Consider the following 20,738-nt stretch of genomic DNA (forward strand, 5'->3'; position numbering starts at 1 on the left):
TACAGTCGCAGTGTGCACAGGTCTCTATAGGTGCTATATAAAAACCTAGTCCCATACCTGTTCAGTGATCCGCATGTGGAAGTCATGGAAGTCACTGTAACGGCGATAGGTTTTCCATATTTCTTCAATGCCATCTAGGCTTCGCCGCTGGACAGTGATGGCGTACAGTGCATAGGTTTTCCCATGTTCATTACAAACTCCTGCCACAGCATATGGGTCACAGTCAACATGAACTGGTAGTTTAAAATGTACAGGGACAAATGTACATACAAGAAGGGATAGAAGAGAGAGCATGAGATGGCAGGTGGAATGAACAGACAATGAAATGAAATCAGACAGTCCTAGGTTCCTGTACTACAGAATATATGAGGTATGCCTGTGGTCTCTAAAACTATAGACTAGGTGCTTGTGTGTCCCCCAAAATGAGAAAACTCATAGGCAATATGATATAATAGAAAATATAAAAATTAAAGGGCGCTAGCCAAGTGCACCATGTGTCTAAGTTACTGTCTACTGATTTTATGGATGTAACCAAGAAAAATATATTGACCTAATTAAATGCACCTTAAAGGGGTAGTTCATAAAATAAAAAAATATTTTAAATCAAATGGTCCCAGAGATTAGTAATTTACTATTATTAACAAATCTCAAGTACTTATCAGATGCTGTATGCCCTGCAGGAAGTGGTGATTTCTTTCCAGTCTTACACAGTGCTCTGTCCAGAGCAGGAGCAAATGCCCATAGAAAACGTCTGCAGCTTTCCATACTGGAAAGAATACTTCACTTCCTGTAGGACATACAGCAGCTGTTAAGTACTGGAAGGATTGATGTTTTTAAATGGAATTAATTAACAAATCTGTATAACTTTCTGATACCAATAGATCTAAATTTATTTTATTTTTTGAGATTTTTTTTTATAAAGACTTAAATTACAAATTTCTGGCATTTGCTGGGAACAGTTGATCAGAAATAATTTTTTGTGAACTACCCCTTTTAAGGCTCTGGCGTACAATTCTATTTCTGTGGAATTATTACAGGAAAAATTCTGCTCCATCCCTTATTATAGTGGATGATAAAAATGACGTATCCATTGCATATTATTACATTACATAACAGATTAACAGCCTCAGCAGCAGAGCGGCAGTGGGAATTGTTTTCCAAGTAGTAGATAAAGTAAGAAAAGTTTCAAGCGTTTCAAGAATGCGTTGGCTTTTCACTTGCTCAGACAGTGAACACATAGTTCATGTCAAGCTGCCGCTATCATCTTTCATATGGTATCAGACTCGCCTATTAAAAGATTTATAGATCAGAAAAACATTTAGCACTGTCAAGTAGTCATACTGTACTGGGACCAAGTGCACATCTGATAGTGTCCAGCCGGACCTACAGCTTATACATCCAGGGGAATAGATGTCACAGGACAGTATGAGAACGAACACTTGGAGGGACTTTAGTATTTTTCTCAGTTGTCCACAGACAAGTTTTATAAGGACGATGTCTTTCAAGACAATGACCATTTTATTAGCTGGCTAAAACAAACATTCTTTGCAAAATTTTTATTGGAAAGAATTGTTGTTTTTAGTTAAAGGGATACACCAGCAAAGAAAAAATTATTTCAAAATCAACTGGTGCCAGAGATTTGTAATTTACTTCTATAAAATAAAACTCAAGTCTTCCAGTACTTATCAGCTGCTGTATGTCCAATGGGAAGTGGTGCATTTTTTCCAGTCTGGAGAGGAGAGGTTTTCTCTGGACCGTTCCTGTCACGGGCAGAGATGGCAGCGGAAAGCACGGTTTCAAACTGAAAAGAATTAATCGCTTACTGTAGGACATACAGCAGCTGTTAAGTACTGGAAGACTGGAGATTTTTTTTTTTTATTGAAGTAAATGACAAATCTCTGGCACTTTCTGACACTAGTTGATTTGGAAAAAAAATTCCTTTGCTGGGTCGTTTCAAATTGAAATTACTTGTAAGTTTTTGTATTGTTAAACTAAATGTAAATCCAGATATGTGAGAATTAATGTATGTCAGCTAAACTAAAAAAAAAAAAAAAAAAGTGCTCTCAGCTCCTCATGGGCAGTACCTTTTTGAAACCCCTCCCCTGCTTATTCTTACACTGGTGACTATGTCTCTTTAGGTTCTGAATGTATTGGAAATATGCCTTCCGAAATGTTAAAATCCCCCCCCAACCCCCGCCAATAAAAAAAAAATCTAAACTATTGGTAAAGATAATGGTCTTAACATTAAGTGAAAACCTAATACTAATATTTCCATCTAGTTGCAATGGATTATAAAACAGTGACAGGATGACAGATGTGTGCAAACATAAGAAAAATAATAGACAGCAAATTAAATACATGCACCAAGTGACAGAAACAAGAGAGGGGAAGATAATAGAAGCAATAGTGCAATTTCTCACCAGTGTCAGAAATAAAAGCATGGATTTGTACCAGCTCTTCCGTGCTGACGTTTGAAAGGTCATCCAAAGACTAAAAAAAAATATATATATATTATTTTATTTAAAAATTTCAATTTTAAAATAAATAAATAAAATTAAATAAATACCATGACAGTTTTTCTACATAAAACAGAGTCCAATAGGCATTTATTCAGTCATACTTTATGCCAGTTTCCCTTGAAACCCGTTGAAAATTGTGCAACTCCATGACCTTGAGAATGACCTTTCCCCCCAATTCATTGCTGGTTCTGTTTATTGTAACTGAGTGACACGGGGGAGCTGTATTATTTGAGTAGGCATTTAGTCCAGACATGGAGCGCGGCCAGAAACAACTAATCTGCTAGTGTTCAAACACCTGCAAAAGCACGGCAGTCCCAGAATAGCACTAAACATTACACACGGAGAGGAAAGTAAAGGATTCCTTCATATACGCACTATTGTTTCCCGGACCTCATACCAACACCAATGTTTCCTTTCTTACTCAGTGAAACGTTCCTTCAACATTAATAACACAGGAATGCCATTCACTGGGGCGAGCGGACACTTTCCCTCACCAGAAAGGTCAGCTAACAACATCGGGAGTGACGGATATAATTTCTTATGGTCAACAGATCAGTCTACTAAAAATAGAGCTTTATATACAGCCCAGTACTCAGGGCCCAGGAGACGGCAAGTGCGGGATTTTCAGCTTTTATTAAAAGGGTAGAAGGAGTTGTCTGCCGGAGGTTTACAAGCCCCTCACTACCAGCACTGTACACATTCATACATGTCAGTGCATCACTGCTGATCATCAGGGGGCCCGGAGATAGCCTGTAAATGCCATTCTTCCCATTCCACAACTGTCAATCAGTTTTTTTTGTAGTGCAATTCCATGTGTACCATCTGCAGTATGGACTGGAGAAAAACATTTACAGTTCCCTTCTGATACAAAGTAGTTAAGGGGTAACTTATGGTGCATCACAAGAATTACTGGTGACGACCAGTGGGGGTCTGACCTCTGGCTTAGCAGTAGCCTGACCACGCAGTGTGGAAGGGTGCTTGATTTAGGGATAGGTGTGGATCCCAGGAGGTTGGACATGCATCTATCAGCTGTTTATGGTATATTCTGTGCCAAAGCTCATTCAGTGCCGCAACACCTTCTTTCTCCGGATCAATGGGGGTCCCAAAGGCCAGACCGCCACTGATCATAAAGTGATGGAACATCTTAGCGATATATCATAATTATAAGAGATGGGAATACTCCTTTAAAGGTTCAACCATCTTATTTAAAGAGGTACTTCGGGCTGGGGTTATTTTTATTGTACGCCCGGGGAAGGGGTGGATATAGAGGCCACCGGTCAATAACCTCTCCAGTTCCAGCGCCGGGTCCCAGATCCCACTTCCTGGTCTGAGCTGCGGCTTGAGACGTGAGGTCTCAAGGCAACTCAGCCATTCAGCGGTCGTAGTGGAGTCCCGCCTTTGTTGCTGAATGGTTGAGCTGCCTTGAGACATCACGTCTCAAGCCGCAGCTCAGACCAGGAAGAGGCAGCAGGACGGGAAAACGGAGCAGCGCGATCCCGGACCTTGCGCTAGAAAGGGGAGGTAAGTGACCAATGGCCTCTATATCCACCCCCTCCCCAGCAATACACTAAAAATAACCCCAGCCCAGAGTACCTCTTTAAGGCTTATTGACAAAACATGCTATATGATCAGCACCCTTCTTGAGAACAGATGTTCCCCAGCCTCTGTCCCACCACAAGAAGTGGCCCTTTGCAGAAACCAGATGAAAAACGGATGAAAAAAAACTGATGAAATTGTGTGCATCCATTTTGATCAGTTTTCTCTCTTGACTTCCACTATAAAAAAAATAATAATTTTTTTAACATACACAAAAAACAGTCGACCTAATTTTTGTCAGTTAAAAAAAAACGGATCCGTTTTTCTTTTTATAATAAAAGTCAATGGAAAAACTGATCATGCACACAATTGCATCAGTTTTTTTCCATCAGTTTTTTTGCAAAAAAAAAACAAAAAAAAAAACAGATTGCAAAAACGTAGTGTGAACCCAGCCTAAGTAGTAAAATTAAAAGCGTTACATACCAAATTGATGCTGCCAGTTGGGGATCCATTGAAAGACTCTGGGGGTGAAGGGGAAAAAATAAACAAAAAAAGTCTTAGATTATAGAGGGTTAATTCAGGGAATGTAACCAAGACTAAAAATCCCATTAGCTGAAGTATGTAAATAGAGAAGAGTTTAGAGCCCACACCCAGCATCACACACAGCCTCTAATCCTCCAGTTCTGCAGCATAAACATTGCAATGGAGATGTATGTGCACCTGCAGCAAGTGAAGAACAGGTCACAGCTATAGGGATCTGCAGATCACATCTCCATGGGCTACCATATGGAATAATAACAACATGCTGGGTATGTGAGGGTCATTTAACTCCTTAAAAACAAAAGCATATTTTATACATACATACACACATATATATATATATATATCATGCAGGGGCGCTCACATGTGCAGGTAGACTCTTTAAAAACTTAAGAATCAAAACATCTCTGTATTGCTCACCTCGACAAGTCGTGTTGTTTGACACGACTCAAAACACAGTGAAAATAGATGGGGAGCTGCCGCCACCCTCCGGAACACCCTCCTGGGGCTGGTAAGTAGATCAAAAGGATGGAAATAGACAAATGGATGGCTTTCAAAGGCGCTCGTACCCTTCAGGATCCAAGTGAAGCTGAGTCCAACAGAAAGTAAACAGAAACTCTTTTATTGGTAAAATGGACAGGTCCTGATGAAGAGGGCACCAAAAAGTCCCTTGAAACGCATTATCCATTTTACCAATATAAGAGTTGCTGTTCACTTTCTGTTGGACTCAGCTTTTCTTGGATCCTGAAGGGTACGAGTGCCTTTGGAAGCCATCCATTTGTCTACTGCCATCCTGTTGATCTATATTATTATATATTATAAATAACACATGTATTTGTTATTATCAGGTTATGTTCATATGGGGTGAGCAATGTGAATGAAATGTTAAGAAATTTCATCCATACAAAAGGGGGGAGCTTGGGTATTATTCAGGCCTTTATCTCCCTGACTGTTACATTTAGAGCTTTTAGGGTGAAACCTTTCCAAAGGAGCACCCCCTTATCCAGACCAAAATGTACTATACAGAAAGACCATTTTTACTGAGAAGACCGTCAACCTAGAAAACTCAAATTTCAATGATACTTGAGTTTTTTAAACGAAAAAAATAAATAAAAATAAAATTATATACATATACATATATATACATATATGTATATACATATACAGTGGTGCCTTGGATTACGAGCATAATTCGTTCCGGGACAGTGCTTGTAATCCAAATCCACTCTTAAACCAAAGCAAATTTTCCCATAGGAAATCATAGAAATGTAGACAGTTGGTTCCACACCCCAAAAATAATGTTTTTACATTCTGAATAACAGGTAAGACAAATGAAACAGACATTTAGAAACTGTTGAATATGTCATATTATAAGTTACTGTAGAGTATAGCTATCAGAATGTGGTTTATTATGTATAGTATGGTATAGTATAGTATGAAAAACAGCCACAGTTGGTAGATACAGGATGGAACTGCAGATCCCCATAATGCAGTACATTACAATACAAGAGGCTAGAATAAAGAAGCAGGGCTGCTGTCAGAGGTCTGTGTGGTCACATGACAGGAATAAAGAAGGGGTGTGTGTTAGGACTGACAGAGACTGCAGGGAGCATGAAGGAATGAGCAGGGCAGATGTGGGCACATACATGCAGCACTCTCTGTCCGGGGAGAGAGGGGTTACAGCTATGAAGAGATTACCTCCACAGACTTCCTGGGTCAGGGTACAGGGCTGTGGACTACACTATACAGACCATGCCCCTCCCCAACTCCCCCTCCCACCCAGTACAGGGAGCTCTTAAACCAAATCACAATTTTGAAAAACTGTGAGCTCTTAAACCAAGTTACTCTTAAACCAAGGTACCACTGTGTATGTGTATATATATATATATATTTTTTTTTTTACATCTTCTGTTCCCCTTGTTACATAAAAAACATTACACTTGGAAGCAAAATTACACTCACACTGTGAATGGTGTCGACTTTCACTATATATAAGGGTGGGTGGGTGAAAAAGATATATATTATATATATATATATATATATATATATATATATATATATATATATATATATATACACACACACGTGTGTGTGTGTGTGTGTGTGTGTGTGTGTGTGTGTGTATGTGTATATATTTATTTTTTATTATAAAAAATGTAATATATTTTTCAATACTTTCCACAACTTAACTTTCTCCCTTCCAAATTTATCCAACCCCCTCAACAACCCCTTTGGTTATACAACTCATTTACTAACTGGAAGAGGAGAAGGGTAGGATAGCTTGCTACATCCCCAACCCTTGCCTGCCCTTTCACCTAGAAAAACTGTAATGGGATGAAGAGAAAGAAGAAGAAAGGGAAAGGAATAAATAATAAGGAAGGGATCGCCTGCTCTGATCTAGCACTGATGTGTAATGTTACACAGAGAAGGGTCCTGTTCCCCCATTTGCCATAACCGCTCGCTCTGTTTCTAGCACAGTGAATGGAGATAGCAATTCCCAATCATTGTGCAAAGCCAGAATCATGTCAGGCAGCCTCCCTCCGGGTACTGTATATAAGAGTATACAGTACATGGGGGACCGGGATCCTGCTCTGTATAGCACCGCGCATCTGTGCTAGATCAGAGTGGGGGACCGGATAATGCAGTTTCCGCCACAAACATTGGCGGCAGCAGAGGGGGCCGCATCACCCCTCACTGCTGCCAGTCAAGGGAAGTCTAATATTATTAAAATAATGTATTTAACGCACATTTTTAGTCTCCAAAGTACCCCTTTAAATTTGTGCATCAAACACATTGGGAGAGATTTATCAAACATGGTGTAAAGTGGCTCAGTTGCCCCTAGCAACCAGATTCCATCTTTCATTTTCCAAAGAGTCTGTGAGGAATGAAAGGTGGAATCTGATTGGTTGCTAGGGGCAACTGAGCCAGTTTCACTTTACACCATGTTTGATAAATCTCCCCCAATATTCATATATACAAACACAATTCACATAACTATCTAGTAAATTAGTCAACCTTTTTAAGCTCTCTGCTCTCCTCTTCCCACTCATCTCTAAGTTACCAAGGATGGACCACTTACCCCCTTACACTCTACCTCCTACATTTACTTGTTTACCCAGTTTTATTTAAGTTTTATCCGTGTACGACAAACGCATGAAAATCCTATTATAAAAATTGGGTGCAGAAAGAGCACAGGATCAGGATGTACAAAAAGCAGGTTTTAGGGGCAAAAGTACGGCTGTGTATTATATCTGTCCCTCCTCGGGTGTTTGCAATGGCAACCTTATGTATGTGCGGCCACTAGTCTGTGCAGCAGGAGGCAGTAACAACCCCCCACCCACACAATGATGCCATAAAAATATGATTAAAAAAAACATGGGAAATAAAAGATTTGCCTGGATACATGTAAAATAAAGCTGTATAAAACAGAAACACATATATATATATATATATATATATATATATATATATATATATATATATATGAAATTTGAATTTGCTGAAATTTCCAAGATACATGCCTGGTGTCAGTGTATGGAAACACTGATTAAATGAGTATAATATTTGGGTGGGAACTAGAAATAAGGCCCCAGCGTGCAAGTGACCACAGAACACGTGTACACAGGACATGCGTTGCAGGGCGCCCCAATAATTAATTTTGTTGCAAATTTTAAATATTTTAATATTAAACATATAAAATCCACAGCCAAATAAGCCTCCAACATCATGTAATAAAGTCAAAAGGGCCACCAGCATGATGATGGTTAAATAAATTCAGATCTCTCATATTGCTATGTAACCTGCAGGTTTATCGATGTTTAACTAATTTTGTCTTAAACAACGCTAATATCCATGTAATAACAGTAACCTGCTCCGCTCTATGTTAAATACCCAATAAATGCTACTTAAACTACATGAAAAGGTAAACACTTCACACACTTTTAGGAATTTACATATTTGAAGGTTGGCCACTAGAGGGCATCATAACACAAGGCAAGAGTCATTCAATACAGATACAATGAATTATTCTGCTTATAGGCACTAAACCAGAAAGGCACACTAAAAAAAAAAACAGAGGAAAAGAAAGATCCATACAGTGCATCTATCTTCCTGATGAATATAATGAGACATCAGAAAATATTAATATGAGGAGCCAGCATGCATCTTGGAAGTGTTGAAGAATTCATATTCAAGTACAGACTACGTAGTGTAACTGGTCCCAGACATAAGTGATGAATGAAAGACAATTCTGACTGGTTTTCTATATTACAGATCAGCAACTGGTCATCATGATTTTCCATACAATAAGCTGACAGGCAATCTGGAGTATAAGAAATAAAATTTTATTGGATTTTGGATTGGGCATGACTTCAGAGTACTAGCAAGGCCGCGATAAGTCACCTACACACGTCAAAAGCTACTGATTGCCCAGCAGTGAGAGTCCGATTTGACTGACAGCCGGCTGTATCTTGGCACTGCAGTAGGACTCCGCAGTGAGACCCTCTGCAATCAAAAACATTTGACATTCCATTTGACTTTTTTTTTTTTTTTTTACTACAATAAGCAACACTTTACAACCCCATTCACTGTGTTGCTACTGTAAATATTGAAGATTTTCTGCCTTTGAAAATACGCCCCTTGTCAACATAGCCAATAAGTATGTTTATATGATGGATATTTTTCACCTAAAGTTAATGAAAATTAGACGTAAGTAAGCTGCTAATATGTCCCTATAGCACACGGGGAGCTAAGGAAGATGGTTATTTTCTTACTTTCAACCTCTGCGCGGTTTCCATGCAGTTTGTAGTTTAATTTATAAGCTAGTAAGATGGTTTGGTGCACTGGGGGCAAGATTACCACCCCCAGTGCACCGATCCACCCCTGGCCGGTACTCTCCGCTAATATATATTAGAAGGACAGGCGGAGATGGATGCACTGGGGGTGGTAGTCTAGAGATTAAACTACAAACTGCTCAAAAATGAAGTAAAGAATGAAAGAAGGGGCAATAGGGACTACTGATAATTTCCCTTTAAAAACTCCACTAAGAAATCTGTATTTACTCCAGGCATAGGCTATGTTCACACTACGTAAAAGTACGGCCGTTGTTGCCATCGGCAACAACAGCCGTACTTTGTATGGGTGAACAATGCCTATTGTTCTATGGGATCCCGGCCGGAACGTATACACATCGTATACGCTCCGTCAGGGATCTTGTACGGGGACGCAAAGAACTGACGTCAGTTTTCTGCGGACGCAATTCAAAAACCCTGTCAGTTCACACATTAAAGCGAGCGGCTTCGGCAGCTTACTTCACTGTGTACTTTGGGAAGCCAAACCCAAACACAGCGCTTCCTATACCTAGTTCGGATGGTCCTGTGAGACTCTGCAGCAAGTGACCAAATACTGTCTGTTCCTTACACTAACGTTATGTCATTGTTGCATCAACATAAGCAGGTGACCACAGGAGAGGGTATATCATGGGTCACTGGGTGTCCTGTAGCATTTCAATAAACTTTTCTATCTGAACAAACAGAACCTTAATGTCTAGACAAGGTGTAGGATGTTCCACACAAACGTGCATTCAGGACCTGTGACCATAGAAAATCTTTACTGGAAAATAATGCACGAGGATCAATAAAGCTACATTAATGGAGCTATGAACAGTAAATGCAGAAATAAATAATTTATGTCTGGCTCTGCAGGCAGTGCTTTGTTATCCAACAGACAGAATATAACAGAAGGCTATAAACAGTATAGCTACCTTCACCTGGTAAGCTGCGCCTTACCTCCATCACCATCATCGGATCCTTTAAAGCTTGGTTCTTTTAACATGTCTAGCTCCGCCAGCATCCGTATATAGAGCGCATTGTGGCGGAACGAAGGGTAAAAATGTTCATCCCGCAACATGATGTCATAAACCTGATTGACAAACCCAGTAAAGTAGTATGAGGAGAATTGCTTTATAGACTAATGTGCATTTGTTTTCACATCCGTACTGTAAATGTACTGAAACTACGTGTATTGGGCTCTAAGAAACATTGACTTACCTTTTTTTGGACCTCATCAAAGATCTCAGGCGTCGGATCTTCATTGTTCACCACTTCTTCCAGCTTCGCTAACAAATAATCATCAATGTGAACTCTTGGTGATGCCTGCACAAAAATAAGACAAAAAAAAGAAAGAAAGAAGACAATCAGCGGAAATGATAATATTGTACATGGGGGGGGGAAATCGCCAAAACTCCCCAAACCGGCACAAGTAACTGGCAGTCATCATCTGCGCTGGTGACACTTATGTCATCAGCAGTTCCGCAGAAGAGATAGAGAACACACACAGAAGAACATACGCATGCACGTGGTCACCGCTGTTTGTTGGTATGCATTGAGTTTTGTTCTCTGCTGCTTTAAGGGTCATATGAAATGTTATATTATGCAGACACAGACAGGTAGGTGACAGGGAAATAAAACAAAGGATGCCTTTGTCTTTGATGATGGCCACTTGCAGAGAATTAAAAGTGCATTTTCCTCAAAAACCGAAGTGTCACAGAGCTAAAGCTGAGCCACAGCATGCCCGCCTCTTCCCTTTCACATCCTCCCTGTCTTGACTAAGAGGTGTGCATGCTGAGGCTTAGCATCACTTCTTTGGCTTCCACCGGCTGTGGCACCTATCTGTCCGTGTCTGCAGCTGTGTCTCTGGTATTGAACTAAAAGATTCCCTTTAGGGTGCGTTCACACCTACAGGATCCGCAGCAGATTTGATGCAGTGTTCAGTTGTTTAAATGAAATCTGCTGCGGTTCCTCAGCAGAAAATACGCTGCGGATCCGGTATGTGTATGTACCCTAAAGGACAAATTCTATGACAAAAATAAAATTACAGGCAGACAGGGGGTGTGGGAATATAATAAAGAAATTATACTTACCCATCTGCGTGCCCCCGTAGTGCTGCCTTAACAATATCTCCATGCCACAGCTTCTCACCTTCATCTCTCAGCCGCCGGAAGTCAGTTTTAGATGTTTTTTTCATACGTCATGTCCCCGGGTCCTCCAGCTGGAACGCCAATCAGTGACTGGGGCGCGACACTGCTGCAGTCACTGACTGGCCAAATGCACAATCCATCAGCGGGACAGTGACGTTCCAGCAGGAGGACCCGGGGTCGTAGGGTAGAAAGAAGCAGTCTAAAAATTATTTCCGGTGGCTGACAGATGGAGATGAGAGTGGCACTACGGAGACTGGTAAGTATTCATTTTTTATTATGTTTACTTATTATGGGACTTCCTCTTTAAAAACCACAGGACAGCTAAAGAGGCAGGTGAATAAGCCTATCAGCGCGCAAGTACTACCTGAGTCTCCTCATTTGCTAATATGCTACAAGGAAGCTCATTTGGCCAATTATATTTTTTCCTATATGTTGTAAAGACACTGCCATACCTTTTCTGATAAGTATTGATCAAACACGCCAACTGCAGCCGCCCGTAACAGCCCCTTAGTTTGATTGGATTGGAGTTTTCCATCATGTTGCCTGCTCCGCAGCACCTCCAGCTGCTGTTGAGCAGTCACCCGGTATCCCTCTACTGTCAGCCAGAAGAAAAGGTGTGCTTGCCCTCCGGTCTGCTGCATAAAATCTAAGGCAACAAGAAGGCGGATATAGATTTATTCCTCATCAATAACAGATGACAAATGTTACAGAGTAATAGACTTGAATTATTCCCCACATCAACAGAGGACCGTCGGCTAAACATTAAGCACAAATTATTTGTAGAAATGGGGCAAAACATAAACCAACCAGAAAACATTCATTCATTGGTGCAACGGGGCTTTTTGTTTAATCCTATTAAACTGACTGGGACTTTTTTTTTTATTGATGGCCTATCCTCTGGATGGACCATAATTTCTAGGGTCCTGACACCGATCCTATCGATCAGCTGCTTGACAAAGTTGCATTGCCCTGTATAAGTAGCAGAGACTAGTTATACTACTTGTATAAGTAGCAGAGACTGACTGGCTCTGTACACTGTGGGCTGGCCATTACTCCAGCTCAGATCCCATTGAAGAAAGTGAATGGTGGGATGCAGTAACTAATGATGAGCGAACTTCAGAAAAAAGCGCCTGGGTTCGGCCATGTAGCCAAACCCAAAAACTCCTGTATTTAACTTCTGGAGTCTACAGAAATTGAATTCTGCCCTAGGGCTGCCTATGGCTGTATCCATGTTTTCCAGGACTCACCAGGGCGGCATCAAATTTCTCAAGACACTGGGAGTTGAACACTGAGCATGGCCACATGGCAGACCTCAGACAATTTTCTGAAGTTCACTTATCACTAGCAGTAACCGAGCACGGCTATTACCCAATGTATATTTGTTGATGTCCTGTGCTGCTATAATAGATTGACTGAGTTCTATTGGAGACATTTCTAGGCATGCTCTGTGACCTGTGCAGAGGTCAGCTTGCAATGAGGGACAGGAGGGGAACTGTGCCCGTCACCAGTGCTAGCTATACAATGATGTAACCTTTAATTTAAAGATCCTTAAAGTTTTCTCTACAAAACAAAAAGTGACAGCTTATTATTAAACTTGGTGGGTAGATTTTAGGATAAGTTCAAATTTAGATAATAAAATTAAAAAATTATAAAAACGACTAAAACAATCTAATATTATGATATAAAAAAGACCCAACCAGACTAAACTATTCAAGTTTTAGGAGCAACTTTCTATTCTTGCAGACACCCAATGTTATAGAAAATAACAAACCCTAAACACATAAGTTCTATAACAGACATGGAAGGGTGAAGCACATGGATAGAGGATGAAGAGCGGACATGATTCCTTACTGCTTTAGCTAATGAAACTTAAATAGAAGTTTTTCAGAATTGCTCATATTATTTGGTATTAGGCTGAAAACAAGTATATTGAGGTCAGGGCTAATCTGTGCTGGAGATAAGCACTAAATGTGTCTCCAAACACAAAGATGTCTTTGTAGCCATGATCTGTGCAATAATCAGATTATAGTAGCGGTGAGGAAGGGAGAGCACATGAGAAACCAGTGACTGCCTGACGGAAATGGGCTGATGTACACTCAGTCTGGGTTGTCTTTCAACTCCAGTTTATCTCAATTTCTTTATGGGATGGTCCCCTCAGTTACCACAATATATTGCCCTAAGGTACAAAGAAGTATAACCTTCACATATTGTCACCAAACTATTTCCCCCCAGGACAGCAGTAGAGTACAGTGCAGTCATGTCTGTTCTGCAAAAATACAGTATGTGCACACTGCAGGAAAGACATTCCTCCCATTCTTGCTCTAGATTCAGCTTGATGTTAGCAGTTCACACAGGTAAAGTTCCACCACTGACCCAGGACACGTAATGAATACTTTCCCTCTCTGTCACGCTCACATACTGACAATACAAACCAATAAGGTTTGTTTCTCTAAAGGTGTCAGTTCAGCTAACGGTTAAATCTCCGGCCCGTCCTCCTCATACACAGGGGAGCTCCGCAGGACTGAGCGCTCCTGTGTTGTGTAAGAGGAGAGGTAAGCTGTGGCTTATCTCTTTCTGAACAAAGGGATCAGCTGTGATTTCTCATCATGGTTAACCCCTATCACCTAATGACATCTGTCGTTGATGGTTCAGAACGGCCCCATACACGCTCAACTGAGCTGCAAGCTTCACTAAATATCTGCATTCCCCATCAAATTACTTTGGCTAGAGAAATTCTAGTAGAAATAATTTAGGAACAGCACAACAAAAAGCTATAAGACCAAACAGTCCTCAGACATTTCAAAAGTTACTGATCACACCAGGTCTCACCCCTAAGAACCACCGTGATCCTGAGATACAACCAGAAGAGCGTGAGGCAGTTCCACTCCCTGGCCGGGACATCCAACTCTTTTGTCCTGAAGACTTTAATGGAGCAAATGAGTCTGACGCGCACAGCTGTGCACTTCCCCTGGCTGTATCTCGCAAATGTAGCGGGTCTCAATGGTGAGGCCAAAGACATGTCAAAGGTTACTAGAAATGACATTAATGCATTAAAGAGGAACTCCCATGAAATAAAAATAAAAAATACAGGATGGCCTGAGGTGGGGGGTGGAACGTGAACATAAGTATACTTACCAGCTTCTCCATCAGTAACAGCCCCGCTGATGGTTTGCCTGCTCAGCTGGTCAGTGACTGCAGTGGTGTCCCGCCCCATTCACTGATTGGGTGAACAGGCAATCCATCAGCAGGAAATGTGACCTTCCAGCAGCAGGAGCTGGAGGAGGTTGTCCCATATCATTCTAGCAGCTCTATAGCCTTCCTGTATATATTTTTTTATTTCATTTAGGTAGCCCCTCGTGGTTTGTAGAAGAGCAAAATGATAGAAACGCTTTTTACTCACCCATAAAAAACTGTAGTGCAACATTGTGTACAAGAATTCTGTCCAGCGGGACTGTGCAAAGTTTTCCAAAGTTTGCAGCCAACTTCACAGTATCAATTTCCTGCAGGAGAGATACAAAATGGTAACATGGTACTTACATACATATAGAAACATCGCTTTGGTGTACTGATGCAGATAGTCAAGTACATTGCTTAAATATCTCCAGCCCTATAGACATTGAATAGAGGCATTGCTCTATTCTGGGGACACAGGACCCCCTATTTCTGGACCCTCTTAAATCTCTTAAAACACTGATAGCCTCAACTCGCGGACCCTCCTGCAGCTTAGTATACCTGTATACTGAGCTGCGCTCTGCACAGTAGCATATGGCTCCCTCCCCGTCAGTCACCATTCACTGGCCGCAGCGGTCACAAGAAGCCGCACTCTGCCTCTGGTGCCGACGCTCGAGTGACATCACTGGAGTGCCGCCGCCAGGACAAGGGGAGAGCACGGGGGGGGTGGGGGGGGGGCTATATACTACTGGGGAAAAGCACAGGGGGGCCTATATACTACTGGGGGAGCAACAGGGGGGGCTATATACTACTGGGGGCAGTCACCCCCTTTGTACCTAATTTCAATGGGCCGGTGAGAGAAAAAATGCCAGTTTTCCCACTAATAAGCAGCAATTCTGTATGTAAATAGTTTAACAACGTTTGTGAAAAGTAACAAAACACGTTTCCTACTGATGTTCAGCTCTGTCCTGCACCTGACAAAAGACCCCAGTAAGTGGACCTTCACTAAAAGTTGTTTAGTACCCCTGCCTTAGGAGAATCCTTTTAATACTGATCACTGGTGCGGTACGCCATATACAGGAGCTGCAGGTTTCCACCGACATCCAGGAGAGAACATGAGAGCACAGAGAGCTCCGCTACATCTCAGCACCCAGGCTTTCCCAGTAAGCAGTGGCCACCAGGGCTACATTTCACAATGCTTACATAATTCCCAAAGAATGTTACGTTAATGCGCTCTTAAAAGGGAGGGTTATCGTGTAATGTCTCGGCCAACTCTTTGGAGACACATTTATTTATAAATGCAGAAATATTATCTGGGGTTGCCATAGAAACTATCTAATAATCATGTTAAGTGGTGACCGTGCCGATAACAATAAAAGGGGCAGCGCATCCCGGGAAACATCTGGCTGTGACTCACACAGTGATTGGGATTTGCAGAAATGTCAGTGTGAACTTGGCCTATTTAAAGGCATTGTCCAAAGATGAATAAAAAAACTGCTTTTCTCCAGAGACCGTATTGTGTCTGTCCACAAGCTGTGACTGCTATTGCTGCCTTTCAGTGGGAACAATTTTCACAGCCGCATACACTCCATGGACAAGAGGGACTTTTTTTTTTTCTAATCCTGGACAAGCCCTTTATGTATTCACAGGGCAAGTGAACGTGTGTGTGTATATAATCTCTATCCATAATATATATATATATATATATATATATATATATATATATATATTACGCATTTTTATCTACACTTCTAATATTGATAACTCTGGATGGGTCATCAAAAAATATCGCCCAGAAACATGTGGCGTCCCTGCCAAATCACAGTAGTGGCGTGTTGGGTTACCGCAGCTAAGCTACCATTGAAAAGGACGAGAAGTAAGCTGCAGTAAGCCAGAGAGGCCACTATACAATGTACAGGGCTGCCTGCTCCCTGCTTCTTGTGTATGGGGGCACTGTGGCTCTGGTAAAGGGTAAATAGGCAGGGTAATTACAGGTCAGTATCCCACTAATCTCATATTAATAAACTACCCTGAGAATAGGACAGCACAACTTTTTGCCTAGAAAACCCTTTAAGTACCTTGGGCATGCCTTAACAGGTATTAACACAGCCTAGCACTTGTTATTAGGGTATGTTCACACTGAGCAAAAGCGGCGCCTAACTCAGAGTCTCACAATGTCTCTATGGTAGGGCTTGCGTGTATCCGCTTTACGCGCAAAGAATTGACGTGTCAATTCTTTGAGTGGACAGCGACGGAAGTGAAGGCGTGCGAGCCCTCTCATAGAGACCGTGAGCCAGGCGTGATTCCGTGGCAGAAAGATCTGCTGCTTTTGCTCAGTGTGTACATACCCTAACTGAGGGTTAATGATCGAGAGCCCTCCCACATTCAGGGTGGTGGGTAAAAATGATGGTTACCCCTGCCATCCATGGATGATCAAGTGGGCCAAAATCCCATATCCCTGCGACCACAATGCTGCAAATGTATTGCTCCAGCTGACATTTACTAGCTCTTTAGTAGCCGGTGGTATACATTTATAGTAGCCGGTGGTATACATTTACAGTACACGTCACTAAGGCTGGGTTCACACTACGTTTTTCGAAAAACGGATGTAATTGTTTGCATCCGTTTTGATCCGTTTTTTCATTGATTTTCTTTATAAAAAAAAAATAAAAAGGATCAAAACGGATCAGTTGTTTTTAAAAGTACACAAAAACGTAGTCACGAAGACAATGGAAAAAACGGATCAACCCAGATGCACACAATTACATCCTTTTTTTCACCGTTTTTTTTCCGCAAAAAACGAATGACAAAAAACACATTGCAAAAACGTAGTGTGAACCCAGCATAAGGGGTTCAAAAGTCATAGATTCACACAGGCAGAATACAGAGACATAGCATGGAAAACAAACAATAAATGCAAACACTTACTTTTCCAGACTGCAATCTCTGTATTCGTGTTTCACATACTTTCTTTACAAATAGTAAACTGTTTATCTGGTTTTTTATAGTGTTGATGTCTATAAGAAAAAAAGTACAAAATGGATGTTTCCAAGGTCAATGCAGTCAGACTACACAATGCAAACAATTCTCATTCAAGGCTGCTGTCATTTACATGGATCATAACAGTATGCCATTCAGCATCTCCCACTTCTTTCTCCCTAAAGCTCAGAGTTAATATCTACCAGGTTTGGAGTACACTGTGCTGTCATGGTGACTAGAGAGTCAGCTCTGGGGGTCAGGATTTGCTTCCTGTGTTACATGCAAGGAGCCATGATAGTGGGGAAAAAAATATGGCACTAAATACAAAGAAGGAGTTCTGCCGGGAACTTGGATTTCTGCCATACTACCTAACCAGGTTTTTATCTTGCATCTTGGACGTGGCTTAGTCCCTTACAATGGGGTTATGCCACGTTCTAAATATGTGACAACACTTTTTGCATTGTATCCAAAATAGGTGCTGAAAAACATATTCTTATTCTCATCCAATAGAATGAGATCCAGTTCACCCATTTTTCTGCATGTATTCATAGGGGTACTCCGGTAGGGAAAAAAAAAATCTTTTAAATCAGTTGCTGTCAGAAAGTTATGTAGATTTGAGATTTCCTTCTGATTAAAAATCTTTCCAGTCTGACACAGTGCTCTCTGCTGACATCTCTGTCCATGTCAGGAACTGCCCAAAGCAGAAGAAGTTTTCTATGGGGATTTGCTACTGCTCTGGACAGTTCCTGTCACACACAGAAGTGGCAGCAGAGAGCGCCATTTCAGACAGAAAAGGAAACAGCATAATAAGTACTGGATGACATAACATTTTTAAACTAAAGTAAATTACAAATCTATATAAAACTTCCTAAAATCAGTTGATTTGAAAGTTTTTTTTTGCTGGAATACCCCTTAAGGGTGCGTTCACACCTACAGGATCTGCAGCAGATTTGATGCTGTGTTCAGTTATTTAAATGAAATCTGCTGCAGAAAATCAGCTGCAGATCTTGTAGGTGTGAACGCACCATTAAGGATATAAGGTGCACCAAAACAAGAGCAGGATAACACTGCGAGAACCTGATGTATAACCTAAAACACAAGCAATACAGCACTTAGAGAGGCTAACAATAAAACAAAATAGTGTGAGGTAATGCTATGGGATCCCAAACAAAGGTTAAGGGCATGGAACATTACATATAATCATTGACTCTGCCCAATAAACTAAACAAACACGTTGTAATGCTGGCCTCATAGACATAAAAATAGCTTATGTAAAGTATTACTCGCTGGCTTTGCTGACTTCATGACCTAACTCACTGGTGAGGACTAGAACAAGCTTTTCAGGAATACCTTATAATACTTTCTATGACATTTTTGCCTTCTGTGGATATTTTGTCAAAACTGGATGCCAAGGTATCTTATGCATAGATAGGCCAGGCCCCATTCATTTTAATGGCCCAAATGTAGTCCGTTTAAGACTATGTTCAGATTAATTGCAGCCGAGACAAAGCAAACACTCTGAAAATGATGTGAATGTGGCTCCTAGGCGACTATATAGCCTTCTACTTACCATCTCCCACTGTATCTAATGAACGGAGATACTGTAATTCTTCAGCAGCTTTGTCCCTTACAGCTTCCAACTCTCCAATATTGTCACTTAACTTAATGACATTCATGAAGGCCTCATAATTGCAATTGGAATCATGAATCTGGGGGAAAAACTTTACCAGTTAAATTTCAGCTCAGAAAACATTAGAAAAATTGCACTTAAGATGGCTACAAATATGCTATATGAAAACAGGAGTATATGGGACAGTGGAGCTTCTTACCAGATTAAATCCTAGGGACAGCTTTGAGAACTATTTTTTAATTCTGGTTTTGTACTTTTTTTTTATGTCTTTATTAAAAAAAAAAAGTTTAGTTTCTCTTCTATAGCCTCTACAGTTTGCGGCAGGTGCCCTATTTTGTCAGTCTATTTGATTCTTCCCTGTAGACTACCTTGTATCTGCCCGGGTGATTGCAAGATCGTCCGGGCAGCCCATAGAGGATAGTGGCAGTCTGCTGCCGCCGCTACTATTCCACAGAGCGATGGCAGCAGATCGCTGCCATCACAGTCGTTGGTCTTTCATCATGTTGAAAGACAAACGACTGCAACGATCAGCTGACATGAACAATGTTGGCTGATCGTTGCCTTCTAATCCACGGGACGATTATCGGCCGTAACGGCAGATATTGGCCGAATACGGCCGTTAATCATTCCGTGGAATAGGGCCTTTAGCTTGTCTTTTTCTGATGAACAGCTAAATGGTAGGAAATTTATTATGCATCCAGGAAACAAATCAACTACATAAAAACAAAAATTGCAGAGGTGTCCATAGCTTTTAAAATTTAAAATGTCAAAGCATGACACCTGCATGGAGTTTGTGTGATCTACCCTTGTGGGAAAGTTTTTTTACCATATTCCAAAATAATACTAACAAGACAATTGGTTTCCAAAAGCATGAGCATGTGTGGTGTGTGTAACAGGGAAACTACGCTCTCTCACATTTATCTCAAAATGTACATGGACTATGGACGTCCCGCTCAGCCAATCAGTGTCATGCGGAAGGGCAGTGCACTGATTGGCTGAGCGAAACGTCGAGCCGGGAACCCCAGAAGCACGCCGGAGCGTGGAGCAGGTAAGGTAGGCTCTGGCCAGCGCAGGGTTAAAGCGGGTGTCACTTACATACTCGTAGCAGGAAGACAATCCAGCTGCGAGTATGTATCCTCATTCATAATGACCGTCACATCGTATACACTGTGGCCGGGATCCCATGTGGACCTGCAAATAACTGACATGTCAGTTTTCTGCGGCCGCAATTTAGTGAATTGCGGCCGCAGAAAGACCTGTCAGTCCACACAATAAAGCGAGCGGCTCCGGCCGCTTGCTTCATTGTGTGCTGTGTGAAGTTCAGATGCGGGTGCACGCTGATGCGCCCGCATCAGAACAGTGCGGCCGGAAAGATCATCCGGCCGGT

The 20,738-nt window shown here is 41.3% G+C and overlaps 1 protein-coding gene across 5 annotated transcripts in view; it reads right to left on the bottom strand.

Moving 5' to 3' along the window:
* Positions 1 to 20,738, bottom strand: part of SNX13 (sorting nexin 13) — a 100,355-nt gene that overhangs the window by 18,194 nt on the left and 61,423 nt on the right. For 4 of the 5 annotated variants that reach the window (XM_069958802.1, XM_069958800.1, XM_069958799.1 and 1 more), the window contains 9 exons: positions 19,292 to 19,430; positions 17,671 to 17,759; positions 14,972 to 15,071; positions 12,024 to 12,217; positions 10,643 to 10,747; positions 10,382 to 10,514; positions 4,539 to 4,576; positions 2,421 to 2,490; positions 58 to 233 (listed from right to left, as the gene is read on the bottom strand). In XM_069958802.1, coding sequence (XP_069814903.1) covers positions 58 to 233; positions 2,421 to 2,490; positions 4,539 to 4,576; positions 10,382 to 10,514; positions 10,643 to 10,747; positions 12,024 to 12,217; positions 14,972 to 15,071; positions 17,671 to 17,759; positions 19,292 to 19,430 — 1,044 coding nt within the window. The remainder of the gene's footprint in view (positions 1 to 57; positions 234 to 2,420; positions 2,491 to 4,538; positions 4,577 to 10,381; positions 10,515 to 10,642; positions 10,748 to 12,023; positions 12,218 to 14,971; positions 15,072 to 17,670; positions 17,760 to 19,291; positions 19,431 to 20,738) is intronic. The other variant, XM_069958801.1, reaches the window with a different exon arrangement.

Source organism: Dendropsophus ebraccatus, chromosome 2, assembly GCF_027789765.1.
Source record: "Dendropsophus ebraccatus isolate aDenEbr1 chromosome 2, aDenEbr1.pat, whole genome shotgun sequence".
NCBI lineage: Eukaryota > Metazoa > Chordata > Amphibia > Anura > Hylidae > Dendropsophus > Dendropsophus ebraccatus.